General features: G+C 33.4%; 1 protein-coding gene across 4 annotated transcripts in view; it reads left to right on the top strand.

The window, feature by feature from the left end:
- LOC133199247 (multiple epidermal growth factor-like domains protein 11) overlaps positions 1-18,522 on the top strand; it is a 39,999-nt gene that overhangs the window by 555 nt on the left and 20,922 nt on the right. For 3 of the 4 annotated variants that reach the window (XM_061335089.1, XM_061335091.1, XM_061335092.1), the window contains exons 2-6: positions 11,163-11,283; positions 12,553-12,654; positions 14,494-14,594; positions 14,738-14,830; positions 15,925-16,026. In XM_061335089.1, the coding sequence (XP_061191073.1) occupies positions 11,174-11,283; positions 12,553-12,654; positions 14,494-14,594; positions 14,738-14,830; positions 15,925-16,026 (508 nt within the window). In that variant the 5' untranslated portion in view covers positions 11,163-11,173. Of the gene's footprint in view, positions 1-11,162; positions 11,284-12,552; positions 12,655-12,999; positions 13,102-14,493; positions 14,595-14,737; positions 14,831-15,924; positions 16,027-18,522 lie in introns of all 4 variants that reach the window. The other variant, XM_061335090.1, reaches the window with a different exon arrangement.

An 18,522-nucleotide genomic window follows, 5' to 3' on the forward strand; every position in this document is an offset into this window, starting at 1 on the left:
GGGAGCCCGACGGCCAAAAGTTTTACCTTTTTTTTTGTCTAAAACAAACTACAAGCTACATAAGTTTACAGCCTCGATACAAGAATAACAGACGAAGCTGAATTCCTTTAATATAACAAAATTCCAGCCGCCACTGATAATCCACCAATAAATCTTACAAAATATCACTTACAAAACACAGGTAAAAGCGACATGCAATTCAGGCATCTGTGGGACTAGGTCAACATTTGTGTTGAATGTTAGTCTTGTCACCCCCCCCCCCCAACAGTGCATTTACTGTACCACTGTCAGGCGGGGGGTGGGGTGGGGGTGTTACCCTGTTGTTTGTAAGTGTAGACTTGAAAAAGTACATATTGTTAAAAAAAAAAAAAAACATAGGTAATACCCCACTAAATCTAGAGAACACACTGGCTTCAGACTACACTGAGAAAAGAGCAGCTACATTTCTTGGAAATGGGAAGTCGAAAAGAAAACTTTTTCTTCTCTTTGTAATGAATATTTATCTGCATAAAATAACATTGAGTCATACAGTGTATAAACCATCAATATATTAAAAAAACATGATTATGAATAAATTAGTTATCAACCAAATAAATTATTTCCTGTTTATAGAATTCTGCTGTTACAAATTGTATATACATCTAGCTAGGTATATTCTAACAGAATACTAGTATTACATGTACAATGTGCTTCAAAATCTCGTCTTTTCTCCTCCTAGACTCATAAATTCTGAAAACGACCGATAAAACTAAAATACCGTAAATCATTGTGTGTATGTTACATGGATGCTAGTTAACAAGGGGAAAAAATCACCAAAACTCTTCGTTTTAGAATTTAATGCGAGTATTTGATTTTCAATAAAAATAAACGAAAGTACAAGTATATATGTGCTAAAAGTGTCGGAGAAATAGATAAGTCCCGCGGTGTACATACTGTTGTATTAATGTGGGAACGGTGGTCTTGTCCTTAGGGAACTTGGTGTCTGTTACATTATGCAAATCGACAGAAAGAAGGGAGCGGGGGGGGGGGGTTAAGCATGCGCGGACCTAAAGGGGGTCTGGACCCCCCCCCCCGGAATTTGCAGAGTAATAATATAATTATGTAAATACTGAAGCAAATAAGAAATGACCATTGATTTGATTTGAACATATTTTATTGTAATAATACATACAAAAGGATTGGATACAAGTTCTTTCAACTTAATAAATCCTCTCCTTATTATACAAACAATGAATACAATATGATTGTCATAACCATCCCCCCCATAGAAAACTTGAACCCCACCACCACGAAATAGATGTTTTTCGGGTTTGGGAATGGACTTTATCTTTTTTTTTGGCATACGAAGAAATTTTCTGAGTTTGAAACTTTTGGGAAAGGAGTTAAACTTTTTTTCTTTGCTTCTCAAGAAATTTTCTGGGTTGGAAATTATCCCATACATTTACAGAGTCTAAAATTCTGACGGCGATAATATCCCTTGACATCGATAAATTTTCCCCGCATAGTACAAGAATCCTTAATTGAGATGGCGATATTATCCCTTTGATATCGATTACATTCCTCGTAGAGTACAGGAGTCCTTAAGGTGAGACGACACGTTCCTCAAAGATATATTTTGTATACCTTGGTATTATATATAAAGAATTATTCATAATTGTCATTCTCTTGTGATTTCTAAATTGTTTTCAATATATTTTAAAAAATAAGTACACCAAAAACTGTGATTTCTGGCAATTGAAAAGATTACCCCTAAGGATTGTATAAGAAATATCACCCTCTGGTATCTTGCTCAAATGCTTGGTAAGGTACCTCAATTTTTTGTGAGGAAACTTATTTAAATAGCAATATTTCAATGACAAATTCTTGGAAAAAATTATAATATATTTTCGAAGAACGTGTGGTCTGACCTTAACTGTGACGGCGATGATATATATCCCTTGATATTAATAACTTTACCCCGTACATAAAATGGGTGACGGTGACATAAACCCCTTGATATCGATAATCTTACCCTTTTTAACTGTCCTTAACTATACAAGTCCATAGCTGATATTGATAAGCTACCCCGCACGGTAGTCCTGTAGTGTTATAGATAAGACTAAAATATAACTATACAAGTCTATAGCTGATATTGATAAGCTACCCCGCACGGTAGTCCTGTAGTGTTATAGATAAGACTGAAATATAACTATACAAGTCTATAGCTGATATTGATAAACTACCCCGCAAAGTAGTCCTGTAGTGTTATAGATAAGACTGAAATATAACTACACAAGTCTATAGCTGATATTGATAAGCTACCCCGCACGGTAGTCCTGTAGTGTTATAGATAAGACTAAAATATAACTACACAAGTCTATAGCTGATATTGATAAGCTACCCCGCACGGTAGTCCTGTAGTGTTATAGATAAGACTAAAATACCGTAAATCAGTTAACAAGGGGAAATCATCAAACTCTTCGTTTTAGAATTTTAGGCGAATATTTGATTTTTTATTAAAAGCAATAAAAGTACAAACATGGATGGCTTAAAAGAATATTGGTGTGAAATGTACATAACATGTGGTTGTTATTTGTGAAATGTACATAACATGTGGTTATTATTTGTGAAATGTACATAACATGTGGTTGTTATTGGTGTGAAATGTACATATCATGTGGTTGTTATTGGTGTGAAATGTACATAACATGTGGTTGTTATTGGTGTGAAATGTACATAACATGTGGTTGTTATTGGTGTGAAATGTACATAACATGTGGTTGTTATTTGAGAATTGTACATAACATGTGGTTGTTATTTGGGAAATGTACATAACATGTGGTTGTTATTTGGGAATGTTGGTCTTGTCCTAAGAGACCTGTATGTCATTTACATGAAGGGGGGGGGGATTAGGGGATTCATAACAAGGTCTATAAAATGTTCCCATGCAGAGTGAAAACTACTGCATATATTAACTGAACCACGTATTTTGTATGACGTTTTAAATAGGCAGTAAATAGTAGCTTGCAGTTAAAGATATTTTAAAGGTTGAATTGTCAAACAAGTTTACAGTCGATTAATAGGTCAAAGGAACATATATATATTCGCACACTTTTATTTTTAACTCAAACGTAGACAGAATTTAGGTGACAAAGCTTTAAATATACAGGTAGAACAATGAAATTCTAAAAGAAAAAAAAAACTTGATATGTGAAAAGTAGGTTTTCCCACACAGTCTGAAAGTCGTAGTGATGCTTCAAATATAGACGTATAGCGAGCGATAAAACAGAATATTTCAGGACTACTGTACTGGGAGTGATTATCAATAACAACTATAGACTTGTATACGGGGTAAGATATCAGTATCGAGGGGTTTATGTCACTGTCACTCATTTAATGTACGGGGTAAAGTTGTCATATTGTAATTTTTGAATTTACCGGGTGGTAGTAAATACAAAGATTACAATATGACAAAGTTATCAATATCAAGTGATATCATCGCTGTCAAAGTGAAGGACTCTTGTAATGTACGAGGTAAGGTTATCGATATCAAGGATTAATATCGCCCTTACTGTTAAGGACTCTTGTAATGTACGAGGTAAGGTTATCGATATCAAGGATTAATATCGCCCTTACTCTTAAGGACTCTTGTACTCTACGGGGTAGAATTATCCGACTTGTGGTAATTGTGTCATTAAGGAAAATACATCGTGACCTATATCAAAAATGTATAGAGAAATAGATGTCAACTCCTCCAAATTTTTCCTGTTTTCCTTTCTTTTTTTCTTATGTATACATGTAATTATTTGTATATTTAGAATTTGCTTTTTTTACTAAAGTCGCAGTTCGTAATTATTTAGGTCAAACAGAGTTGAAAAAAACTTATTTCAATTGTAGACTAGCACGACCTAAAGAGGAAGATGGAATCATTGTCTGATAAAGAAAAAATGTAATTATATGTACACAAACAAATCTATTTCAATATCTATGTAAAGTTACACACATCTTTTTTATGTTCAGTGCCGAGGGACTTTAAATAATGTCTACTTATATTTATTCTAGAACATATACAATGGTCTATAAGCTTTACCAAATGGGATAGAGCAGAAGTTTCTAGTAAAAACTTAGTGCACTCTTTCACTATATCTTAAGGACAAATGATACAAAAAAAAATGGATGCCTGGATTGGGATATACTTTTTGACCTATTTTAGTTGAAAATGATGCAAATGATAAATTTAATATCAAGAAATAGTAAACTTTCTATAATGTTCACAATTCTACATTTCTGCAACCCTCCTTATTAATCTATACAACTTTTTGTCACTACAGCCCTCCTTATTAATCTTTTTGTCAGTTTAATTTTCATTATTGTGAAACCTTGGACACAAATTAAAATTTATGCAATATAACTTATTCATTTTACTTACATAAACATGACTTCAGTTGTTATTTTCAAACTTTTTTGATAAAAATACGTTTTTTCACTGTGTATCATCTGTCCTTAAATAGGACAAACATTTTTAAATATACATTTTGTACATTCTCGACAGCTGTTTATAACTAGGGTGTTCACATTGCTGGGGTCAAATCTGTGTTATTGTGGCACATGAGGACAACTCCCGTACGGGGGGCACCTGTTTTATATAGGCATTTGGAGAAATATACCGACATCTTCCAACCTAATTATTTTTTTTCTCGGCCGGGGGGGGGGGGGTGTTAATTATATAGGCATTTCTTTTATTATGGAAAACAGAAATTAAGTAGACAAAAATACAAAGAAACACTTAGAGATTTAGGGCCTGTCCTTATTTTTTTCATTATTTAGAACATTTACGATGGTGAAAATAGAGAAAACAGTCATTACATCACATTTGATATGGCAGCACTGTGTTATATATATGTCCTGTTCTTTAGACCAGAAAATATGGGAATTAATTAAGTAAAATACTTCCGTTTTTAAAGTTCAGAATGGTGTGACTTGAAGCTTTTCATCCAGGTATGTGTAATGCAGCGAGTTATACCTGAAACACATTACTTTTAAAGTTTTATTTGGTTCAAGTACATAAAAATTGACAGTCTAGGGTTTGTTTCCTTATTCTAAGTTTAAAGTAGAGTCTTGTGCGATATAAGCCGTCAACGGTTATATACTATAGTAGTTCATGTTAATATATTTACATCCAACAATAAACAATCAACATCCACTGAATATTTTCTCCTTTATTTCTTAAAAAAGATCATTGCCGTTTATCAGTCGGTAAACACCACTAAGCATATCAGCTCAACAGGAGTAGTGGCTGTTCCATCAATGAAACATACAATGACGTACATATCAATAATACACTATTTAATCTACTGAAGTCTATTTTAAATGATTATTTTTATAGATATAGACATAAACAATAAAATGTCTTTCTTTGTTTGTTAGTACCGGAATTAACGTTGCAGCTATCGCAGAAAAAAAATACACAAACCGTTTATGCGGGTAATGCATTTTTTCTGCAACAGCTGCAACATTAATTCCCGTACTAACAACCAAAGAAAGCGTTTTATTGTTTAAAAGTGTCCTCAAAACTTTTCTCAAAGCTTTAAGAGAAAAACATTGATTGGCAAGTATTTTTCATCGGATATTTCTTTTTTGTTACGACTTATCTGCCCCTGTTTGATATAAAAATATTATAAGTATAGTCCAGAGAGGGAGTATATAGAAATTTTCCCTTTATGGTTTACCAAAATCAGTATAGAAATTCATAACCACCCCCACCCCACCCCCACTCCAATTTGTTACAGTATAAGTATAAATAACATGACATTTGATAGACATTTATTGAAAAAAGTGTATATGATCGATCAACCGTCTTTTTATTTTTTTTTTTTTAAAACAAAGGTTTTGTTATGCCTACATGTATCTGATGCTCTATTGTTTGCTTTTGTGTTCCTCTTATTTTAATTTTTTTTCTTTTCTTTTACTCGTTAAGCTCTTTTGAAGTGAAATGCTTTTTCACATAATGTACGCCCGTCTATTCAAACCAGGTTCAGTGAAAAAAACACAAACACATTGTTAAGAAATAGGGACATCCCCAACCACATTTTTGACTCCTTTCCAAGAATCACTCTGCAAGCATTAGACAAATCGTGGCCTTTGAATCTTACCTCTCCTCGTCGCAACAAAGGTCTCTCTGATTTCGAAATTTGTATTAGTATGCGTAGCTATGAAATGCGGGGGGTGGTGGGTGGGGAGGGTGTAGAGGAAACAGACATCGCCCAGTTCTAAGGATACAAGCTCACTTTAATTCCTTTTTGTTATATTTAGGAAAAAGATTAATTTATGTATAATCACATGGTGTGAATATTTAATTAAAGTCTAAATACAATACACTTTACTTGCAAAATGAAAATGTTCAAATTTAATAAAGAAAAATCTTTATCTTGGACGTGAATTGAATTTAAATTAACTTAACTTCACTAAACTTTCATAATTTGATTATTTATTTATCTGTACTTCCGGTTTATTTCAGTCCTGGACTACTCCTGATGCTTAGTAATCTCCTAATATCACGCGTGTTACGATACTTCGGGTATAGTAATAACTTCTGAGTACTGGTAAAGTTAGACCCCGGGGCTGAATGAATACTACATTATGCATTGCGACATAATAATTACGGTATCATTCACACGAAGGAATACATTTACCCCGTGTCTCCGTCCTATTGCGAACTACGTTAGAATGACTCCAAATAAACGCGTAGATAAACACATAGCTGCAGAACTGTAGCTCTCCGAAAAAAAAAATATTGACAGACCGGAGAGCTACAGTGCCAATAGAAAAAACTGTATATTTATTGCGCACAAAAAATTGCGCTCGATTATGAATTTATTTCTCTGTATATTTAAACTGCCATCTCAAAATATTACTAACCGGCTGTTACGAACATATTATTTTACTATTTCCACAACAAAACATTCCCCCGGAACCGTTGGAAATAGTCCTACTGGACCTGAAATGAAGACCATTTATACTACCATTTTGGGTGGTAAGACAATTCGGTCCACAGCGCTTCGTGCAGATGTAAACTACGACAGTAGTTGATAGAAGTCTAAGAAATTTCTTAAAATCGAGTTTTTGTGCAGTTGAGGTAAGAATTTAGAGAAATAAAACCGGAATCAAGCGCAAATATACAGTTTTTTCTATGGGTGGCACTGTAGCTCTCCGGTCTGTCAATTTTCTTTTCGGAGAGCTACAGTTCCGCAGCTAATAAACACAGTGATTTAGGAGCCATTCTGTTCTGCGACTTAATCATGAAATGGAAAGTCTTTGACACACTAGGATTCATTATAGATTTCAGTTAGATCACTTTTTCCCCTGAACCTCGCTGGAATCATTTGAATAAAAAAAAACCCCACAATTTTGTTCAACTTGGTTTAACCGCTGTGTAGATGTTTGAAATAAACATTCGGTTTTAAGAAGAAATCTTATATATCTTTCTATTTAAATAGAATTCCAGTCACGACGAAGAAAGTTGACTCCAGACATCAGACTCAAAGCCTGACTGTGCAATTCTTTTGATACAAGTTTCGAATGACTTATAATTGAGGACACACATTTTTTTCGACCCTTTATTTCTAGTTATTCAATCGAACCTAAACACCACGTCTGCATGCATATGCATTTTATATTCAGAAAAAAAATACTAAATACAGATTTAGATAGGAATGAAGCATATGATGTTTTGTAATTTTTAATTAAGAACGTTGCCCTGGGGGTATATACCGATATATCAATGTACTGAAATCATACACACTAAACCCGTGTTATCGCCTTGTCAGGACACCTAATTAACTGATATACAACATTTTACTCAGTGCAGTCCTAAGATAAATATTTCTGTCTTAAGATGGAATTTATCCACGATAGAAGACATTGACATGCTGAATTGATTAGAGATGATAGACATGTTTTGAGTATATATGCATGTTACTTTTAAAGTTGAAACAATGAAGGGGAACCCATGTAGGGGGGTCATTAATTTTAATTTTGAGAACGCTTATTAAAAAAAACGGGATCACTTGTTTTATGTAAGGGAATATTGTATGAATGGGATCAGACTGTAATTATGGGACTTATAACTTAAATTACTCACTTCCGTTATGCTGGAATTATTGAATGTATACTGGGGATTGTTGCCTATAAAATATTAAAATTTTTGTAATAATGGGATCATTGACTGCAGTGAAGGGAAAATGATTGTTTTTATTGGAATGTTGGATTGTAATTATGGGATCGATGATTCTAAAGATAATTACAAAAACTAACAGTTCCAAAGTTTTTCTTCTTTTGAAAAGCAAAATCGTGTCTGAGGCTTAATACTTTTTGAACTTATCTGCATTTATATACGTTTTCACTCGAAGTGGAAGAAAAAAATTATACGTCTTAGGGCTGATGAGGGAGGGTGGGGTTTGAACTCAGAGCTGTGTATTTGATATTCATTATACATATAGACATTATGTATGATTTGTTTGGACATAAAGGGAAGCGATAAAATCGGCCTGACATATCTGTTTGTGTCAGAGGTGTGGGTGTCGATGTTAGTGTGCTGCTTACAACGATATAAACGTCAGACCTTACGTTGCCGAGATTAGGTGGTCTTCAGTGACCCGTCAGGGAATAGCTCAACAGCGCAGAAGAATGGAAATTGAAAATACTGTCTTTACCTAAATTGAGAACATTTGAAACTTTTAAACATAATTTCAAACTGGAACCTTACGTATCGATGAACATGAGCAAACAAGAACCCTCTACAATGGCACAGTTAAGATGTGGTATCCTTCCCCTTCGAATAGAAACAGGCCAATATAGAAATAACGTTGTTGTGTTTTATGTAAAGACGGATCAGTAGAAGATGAAAAACATTTCTTATTTCATTTAAAAACATCAGAGAAACTTTTTTTCGTAATGTTAATTTAAATAGAATTGTGCATCCAACTGAAAATTGAAACACTTTAATGAATAATAATCAAAGACAAACTGCCAAATTTCTAAATTTATGGTTTTCAGTAAGACAAAAATATTTGTACAAATTAAATTAATGTCATGTGCCCTGTTGGGGCGGATCAACAAAATTCAATCAAAAACGTAATGGAATATGATAGAGACCACAAGTGTACAAACATTTGACAACTTTATTTAAGTGATAATATTGATATATGTAGAAAAAAAACCCATTATTCTCTAAATGAATTAATTTGATTCTACCTCGCAATGTGTGCATCATAGACAATTTTTTTTCGTATTTCTTTAAACTAGTGGTTCTAAGACTTACATTTTTTTTCAGAATTAACATTGCATGTGTGAAATGCCTTAACATCGTCGGATACCCACGGGAGATCTCGTCTTGTACTCGATTAAAAGACGAGATCACCCGTGGGTATCCGACCCTTCACCTTTGTGTTCAGTGACTTTTATTCCGAAAAATTTAAGTGACAATTTGTTGATTTAATTATAAACCGACAATTTATGGCTGTTTGTCTATTCCTCTTTTTCGCAAGTTTTATTTCAAAATATTTCTTTGTATCTTAATATTAGTTATGTTATAATGGTAGACAGTTATATAGTGTAGGTCAGTGTCCTCTAATCTCCTAATTTTGACTATGCAGGGTTTTTTTGGTATTCAATGCATAACGACCATTTTTTGTACCTAATAAATGAATGGTTCAATATTTTTAATTATGATAGTATTTTGAAGTTGTTATCAAACAAAAATACTCCATCAAAGGAATTACCAAATTTTGATTATTGTACAATTAGTTAACATTGAAGTCTATGGGCAGCGCAAGTGTTATTAAGATATTGTAAAAAAGCAATTTGAAATTCATACAAATCTCTTGGTAAACATATGTATAAACTCTCTGTTTATCATAATATGAAATAAAATAAATCATTCACCATACATGTAGATATTTTGAAACAATTAAAATTTTCTTCTTTTCATCAAGGGCAGATAACTCTTTAAAAAAATTTAAGGTGCAAAATGACCGGCCTCTGACATGTTATTTGTCATGTGAATTTGGTTCATTTCACTTTTATCGTCATCTAGCAAATTGATGGATTTTTAACTAGTTTAAAATGATTCAAAATTGTTCAAAATCCCTTCATTATACATGAATACCTTAACAACAGAATCATCCAAATTGTAAAACATTTTGTGCGCGCTGTAAAGTTCTAATATACAAAGATCGACAACTCTAATAGGAAATATGCTGACAATTGAAGACTTACTTCCCTTGCCTTGTTTGTATTTTAGCCATTCGCTTGATGGATGTCGTTTGTTTATAACAGCGTTTAGGATTTCGTGTGTCATATGTATGTATTTTATGTCATTCGGTATCTAAGTTATTTTGAAAATCGGGAAAGGGAGATAGAAAACTCTCGTATGAACACAGTGGAGAGAATTTATTTAATAAATCAATAGTAACAATGTTTGACCCACAGATTGAGTCAATACAGACTTCATGCCAATCCGGTACATATACCTATGTGTGCAAGTATCATGTTGTAAATTTTGAATTTGCTAGGGGGAGGTAAATGCAAAATTTACAACATATTTTTAAAACTTTTAAATATATCGTTTTCGACTGATACATAAAAAGAGAGAAGGCTTGCAACTTTCTCGTCGTCTGCCTCACCTCGCTTAAACTCCGCCTGATTATTTATCCAAAGCATAAGAACACATGGCAAGTGTGAAAAACCCTCTAATGGACATAAAAATATTAATTTTCATGTTGTTTTCATGTCGTCTTCTTACCCGGTATAATCGATTAAGTGCGATTTTGTTGACAGCTTGGACTTTTCTTTTAGTTGTGGCATGCTTAACTCATTTCACAATATGTCAACTTCTTGTTTGTATTAACGTCTCTATATTGTTGTTATTGTTTTGAGAATAAACTATTGTCATTGTCATTGCCAAACAGTGTAATATGTTGTATGTTTACCCCATGAATGTTTAAAATTGACTTACAAATTTTACGGAGTACAAACACTTCGATCAAGAGGTATTGCTTACATTACATCATTTTATGAATTCACACATTTATGAGTTTGTGAACTTATTTTTATTATGGATTTTTCCTATCTACTTTCTTTCAAATTCATGGATCCTCCTTAAACAGCATGTTGAATTGTTTCAGGACTAAAGATAATGCAGCTGCCTCGAAGTCTCGCCCAACTCTCGTTGGTATTTCTGTCATGTCTTTCTTTGACGAGAGGTCTGAGTGAGGGAGATGCTAATGTCTGCGATAAGACCGTATCGTAAGTTTTCCTTTTATATTTTATTATTTTCAAGAACAGGCTTCTTTTGTATAAAATATTTTACGATGTAATTTTCCCCCTATTTTTTAATACTTAGTTTTGTATATCTTTGCTTTTAAAGTATTTTCCTAATATTCATTTTCACTCCATTTCAAAGCATATATGCTGAGAAATAATATATGAAGTAATATTGCTGTTAATTACATAGATTGGTGGTATGTGCATGCTAATGGTAGACTTGTTTTTTTAGTAATCTAAATAAAAAAACTTACCAGCTTACCCCCTTCCTTTCTCTTTATCTGAAGCTTATCAATTTTTGCTTACGATTTTAGAACTTCACAGGGCTACGTTTATATTCCTGCAGTCAAACAATCCCCTAATTGTTACATATGTTGCTATCTTGAACGCACGACTCGACTTCAGGCAAAGAATAATAATTTTTGATCAAAATAATTTAAATCAGCGATATTTGATTTTTTGAAATTAAGAACAAGTGGATGCATATTTAAATAAATATGTAATTTTTCTAATTTATGATTTCATAAATCAGTTGATAAGAAAGTTAGCGCTAAATTTTGAGTATGCTTATTTATGTACGCTTACTTAAAGCAATATGAGCTGTAACTTTGATGTTGCAAATTTTTGTGGCAAAATTGTAATTAGCTATTTCAATGACAGATAAAAGAACTTTTATAAACTTCTGTTGTTCATATTTGCGATGGAAGAACTATTTAGAAACTTCGATTGAAGCAAAATAATATTATTGTCGTCCTGTATAATATTGATTTCTTTTATAATACTATACATTCCATTGTACAGAAATCTTTCTTCTGGAAAAAAAAAATACATTTTTTAAGTCTAATTTATCGTAAAGGTTTAAATTTCATACAGATCTATCATAACAGCAAAAAAGTTTAAAAATCGCAGCTCTTATTACTTTAAACAATAAGATGTTTCTTTTAAAGCTTGCACAGGAATTAAGTACATTAAATAATGGATTATTGATACATCGCTGCATGTTTCATTAATTGAACAGCACACTGCACAAGAAATCTGTACATGTACCATTGCTATTAATTAAAGAACCCTATCACTCTGTAATAGTTATCTCCCTTTGCTTTACAGATATTCACAGATGTTGCCATGGCTGTAAAGTGTCCTATCACTTTGTAAAAATGATCTCCCTTTGCTTTACAGATATTCACAGATGTTGCTATGGATGTAAAGTGTCCTATCACTTTGTGATAGTTATCTCCCTTTGTTTTACAGATATACACAAGTGTATACGATAGCAGTACAGGTTCCCTATCAGAAATGCACGCAGACCTGGTGTTCTAGCATTTGGAATTTATTCAGATGTACCCAGTGCTAGTAAGGAAAACACCAGCATGACGTCATCGTATCTTAACTCTTGCTCTCAAAATTCATTTTCCCCCGAGTGTTGTATAGTAGGTTTGACGAGTTGCACACGACTTGTCATTAGATTGACTGTCTGAGGATTTCATAGAATCTATATGGTGTTTTCACTAGAGAGAGAGAGAAAAGAATTCTTATAACCATGTTCAGTAAATGATGATTGATACGTAGCCATAGATCCGATTTTCAAGGTAGATATTAACATTGAAAGCAAGAGTTTATATATACTATACAGTCATGCTGAAACTTTCTATTTCATCTTTCTGTCTAATTTAACTGTCTTTCTTCTCTACAATACAGACAAAGTGACGTCATAACTCGGTCCTATAATAAGCCCTTTGAACGCTGTACACGAACCTGGTGCCCGAACGTGCTTGAGTTATTTCGCTGTACAAAATGCTAGTGAGTAATTAGGTCATGTGACCGGAAGAGGTGAATGAAATAAAAAGCACGGAGAGGATGCACATCTAACCCTAATTGTTTTCCCATTTAGGTTTCTGTGGTACCGAGAGTAAAACATGCATGAAATATAGGTGAAGGGATTATAGGGTTTGTTAACAATTCGAAGCGAAATTGAATATAAAATATATGTATTTATGGGACAATATTCCAGGTTTAAAAAGATAAGACAGGTTTCGTACAAGAAGCCGTATGAGAAATGCACGAAAACGTGGTGTCCTAACGTTCTCAAGTTCTTCCGCTGTACCAAGTGTTAGTGAGTACAACCAAGTGACGTCATAGTACCGTAGTTATGAGTACGAACAAGTGACGTCATAGTACCGTAGTTATTATTTTTATATATATATATATAAAGCTATTTTTGGCCGATGGTTTAATTAATCAGCATGTGGTATTTTCATTTAATGTGTATTAAACGTAATTACCAGGTAAACGTTAAATTTTGTTTTGGGTCAAGGGAAATTAGCATGTATAAGTGTGTGTTCGGCTAGTCTGTACAAACAAGGTATCGCTTGGCAAACGTATGTAGCTTTTATATCGAAGGTAAAACTTTTAAGTAGAAATGCTGAATGTAGTGTATGTGTTATTCTACATTAACTATTGTTATGTTCATACAATTATTTCTCGCCTTTAAAAGTGACTTGACGTATGATTTACCCCTTCAATGAGAAACTGCTCTATCTAATTCAGTGGCATGTTGTGGGATTGTCTTAAGTCAACGGTTAGAAAACTTTGTATTACGTTTTTTTTATGTTTGATGATACTGTCCTTTTTTTAATGAAAGGTTCAGTCTTAACTCTGAATTTCAGAAAAAAATATACGTGCTTTCAGCGATTAGATTTAAATGAATAGTGTGACATATTGACCACACCCCTTATCTAAGAAAAATAATAATAATCTGAAAGGACTACATCCGGGAATGACCCCGTTTCATTCCCTGAGGAACCGTAAAGTAACCACGTCTCTATTGGTAATTGGAACAGTAACTCTTCCGTATTCAAGTCTTGGCAAATTGATAAATACAGTAGCCACGCCCCCTTATAATGAATCTTGGTGACTGGACATAAGTATTGGTGTAGTGGATAAATATGCTTATTTTGCTACATAAAGTATATTTTATTTTCATGTAATTTCATGTTACATGTATTTCATGTACATATTTGATATTCTGATCATACATTCCTGTAAACCAAAAAATCCTAACATACTATATACATTACATTTATATATTCTTTATAAAGAATAAAGACTCTAAATGAATGCAAATGTTTGGTGTAGTGAGATAGTATGATTCTTGAATACTTTAAGAAACTGGACATCATGGTCTATTTGCAGCACGCTATATAAGACCGGATATAAACAAGAAACCAGAACCCTATACCGGAAACAGTACCACTGTTGTGAGGGATTCGTCCTGTCTAACGGACAATGCATATGTGTGTATTCATTTCTAAATTCTTACCGGCAAGAACAAGTGCTAAAAATATACTTTTAAGATACCCATCTTGAAAAGATTTAATGAGATTATTTGCTTTATGCTTAAAAGCAATCTCTGTCAAAATAAATGTTTTCTTTTTAGCGCATTGTACTTCCGGTTGTGTAAATGGAAATTGTACAGGACCGGATACGTGTGTGTGTCATGAGGGATGGCGCGGGAAAGACTGCAGCTCAAGTAAGCCACGTGTCACTTTCTAGTTGTCACTTATTGCGCCATCGTATTACTCAGTTTCATTGATCAATACAGATGGCTTACAGTAAGTTTGACCGGCCGATATAACATATCTGTTTTACAGACTGCCCTCCCTTGATGCCTGGGGTATTTACTGTTGCTTAATATAACATATATATTTTTTGGCTATCCTCCACTCATACTTGTTACTAAATATAACGTATATTTTACAGATTCCTTCTCGTCCCTGATAAGTGTTACTAAATATAACGTATATTTTACAGACTCCTTCTCGTCCCTGATACGTGTTACTAAATATAACGTATATTTTACAGATTCCTTCTCGTCCCTGATAAGTGTTACTAAATATAACGTATATTTTACAGATTCCTTCTCGTCCCTGATACGTGTTACTAAATATAACGTATATTTTACAGATTCCTTCTCGTCCCTGATAAGTGTTACTAAATATAACGTATATTTTACAGATTCCTTCTCGTCCCTGATACGTGTTACTAAATATAACGTATATTTTACAGATTCCTTCTCGTCCCTGATAAGTGTTACTAAATATAACGTATATTTTACAGATTCCTTCTCGTCCCTGATACGTGTTACTAAATATAACGTATATTTTACAGACTCCTTCTCGTCCCTGATAAGTGTTACTAAATATAAATTACATATTTTACAGATCTTCCCGATACGTGTTACTAAATATAATATATATTACAGACTGTTCTCCCCCCCCCCCCCGACACCTGGGGACCTAGCTGTCAGAGACAGTGTGATTGTATCCCGATACGTGTTACTAAATATAACATATATTACAGACTGTCCCCCCGACACCTGGGGACCTAATTGTCAGAGCCAGTGTGATTGTATCCCGATACGTGTTACTAAATATAACATATATTACAGACTGTCCCCCCGACACCTGGGGACCTAGCTGTCAGAGACAGTGTGATTGTATCCCGATACGTGTTACTAAATATAACATATATTACAGACTGTCCCCCCGACACCTGGGGACCTAGCTGTCAGAGACAGTGTGATTGTATCCCGATACGTGTTATTAAATATAACATATATTACAGACTGTCCCCCCGACACCTGGGGACCTAGCTGTCAGAGCCAGTGTGATTGTAGTGGACACGGCCAGTGTGACCCAGACTCGGGACATTGCATGTGTGCAGCAGGTATGTTATTTACAGATTCAAGGCTATTTATAGAAACAACAAACAGAAATATTTTTAAAAACATACATTGTATAAACAGTTTCGTATAGTGATATTTTTTGCTTATACGTGTGCTAGATGATTTTATTCTCTTCTTGAGACCTTGCCACTTCTTTATTTCATTAAATCCCCCAACATGAAGTATGTTAGTACTATGAAATTTTAACAATTGAACAAATCAACATGTAAACAGTCAACATAATGAACAACAAAAAGATCCATGACATGGACAGTACTGAGAGTTGTTAAAATAATAATGTTTATGTTGTAGGTAGTTCAGGTATGAAATGATTTAAGAACTGCTTTACAAAACTTTGCTAAACATTCAAAGAATCATAAAAAAGATATTTTGTTTGAATTCATAGAATTTATATATGATCAGCATATATTTCTGTCTTTCATTCTTTAAAAAAACACTTAAATAAATAGTGAAACTCATGACCAAGTTCATTGTTATTGCAAATTACAATGCCTCTAAGATCTATCAATGCTAAAAAATCTGCCAGCATCAATTGGCCAGTTATTACTGACACATCGAAATTTACACAGATATAATCTAACATGTTTAGGTAATTCTCAAGTCCAAGGTCATACTTGTACATTTTTTAATAAAGACATATTGGAGGATCTGCTACATTCCCATGGCAAAGTGGAAGGCAGTAGCTTAGCAGTTTCTTAGCCTTAACAGTTTGAACTTTTTAGCAGTTCTGGAGCAGTTACTTAACCTTCCCTAGACTGCTAATGGATCAACAAATTTCTTTCAATCCTTTTGTAATCTATAAGCAGTTTTCTTAGCCTTACCAGTTCGTAACCAGTTCGCAAGCAGTTCACAGGCAGTTTCTTAGCAGTTCATTGGTAGTTTCTTAGCAGTTCATAGGCAGTTATGTAGGCAGTTTTTGCTAACTGCTAGTGGACTTCCAGTAAACTATTATATACTGCTTATCCATTTCCCTTTTACAACATATTTTAAATATTAATTAGTCAGGAGGACATTTCCTATTATCCAGCCTGAAATAATATGCAATTATAATAGATCTACCTATCAGAAATGCTTGTTACATTTTTATTTATTGTATTTTGTACAATTGTATAACACAGTCAAACAATTAGAGATTGCTAAGATGAATGTTTAAAAAGTATCAAACACTGTTTTATGCATCTGTTATTATAATCAGTGTAACTAATAATTAATACATGTACCTTATTTACATACAAATGTACAACCATGCAATTATACTCACTGACTAGTAAGAAATCTTATATATCCCAGGGCAAATAAATAATGTTCAACAAGATTCAACACTGAAGGAAAAAGTCAAAAGTACAGCAAATATTCACTTCATCCAAACACCACAAGGCCACAAATTAATAAATATATTGTACTTACCAATTGTTAAATGTCTACATCATTATTTCAATAAATCTAAAGCTTTGTGGCCAGCTGGCTCCCTATTCATGATGCTTTATAGCCTTTGTCCAACAATACAACATGGCAGCCAAAATTGAATTTTGGCGGTCTGTTGTTCAGGGTTCCTGTTGTTTACATTTGTTGATCATTGAGCCCAACATTAAAATTTCTCTTGAACCCAATCAAATTGTACAAAGAAACTGCTTACAAACTGCTTCATAGCGATTCTCTGTAACCACTTAAACTTCTTTGCCACGCATGGTCACCGATTTTGATGAAACTTTGCCCATTATTACAACTTGACACCAGAAACATATATCAAATAAAATTTCGTTGCTATGTGTCTTGGTTGCCATGGTAACAGCCAGAAAAGTTGGAAAAATTGAGATTTTCAGCTACTTTGAATATTTATTAAGCCTTAATAAAGAATAAGAATAACAAACAAACCATTCTCCCCAAAACCTGACACCTTGTTGCCACTTATGCTATAAAGAAACTATTTAGAATTTATCTCTAAGTAAGTGGTAACCATGGGTACATTTGGAATACATTCTAGATGCTGAAAAATGCAGAAAAACGCTCAATATTCACTAATGATAGGTGTTAAATGATCAAACTCAATCAACAACCAAAATAAAAAACAATAAAAATATTTGACCTTAAGTAATTAGGTATTGGCAATATTATTCTAAAAATAACTTTTATGGTTGCCATGGTAACACAGTGTTACCATCCAAAATGTGTTGCTAAGATTGGGTTAATGCTACTATCTTCAGGAAAAATCATAAATTTCATGACTGGCACATATACATCCTTAGGACCTTGCAACACCGACAACATAAGAAAAATTGGGATTAATTGTTACTTTGCAGTGTAACCATGGAAACAATGTACCAGTAGTTTAAAGTGATATTTTTTTGCTGCCTTAGGAATTTACTTACCTTTTATTCAAGAAACATATTATTTGACTCACCTTGAATAGTACTTATCTGGTAAAACTAAAGTTGAATATCATATATTGATAACGTTTGTTGAAAAATACAACACTG

The sequence above is a fragment of the Saccostrea echinata genome, unplaced genomic scaffold, assembly GCF_033153115.1.
Source record: "Saccostrea echinata isolate AGI-Se365-2 ecotype Australia unplaced genomic scaffold, CSIRO_AGI_Sech_v1 ptg000033l, whole genome shotgun sequence".
In the NCBI taxonomy this organism is placed as follows: Eukaryota; Metazoa; Mollusca; class Bivalvia; order Ostreida; family Ostreidae; genus Saccostrea; species Saccostrea echinata.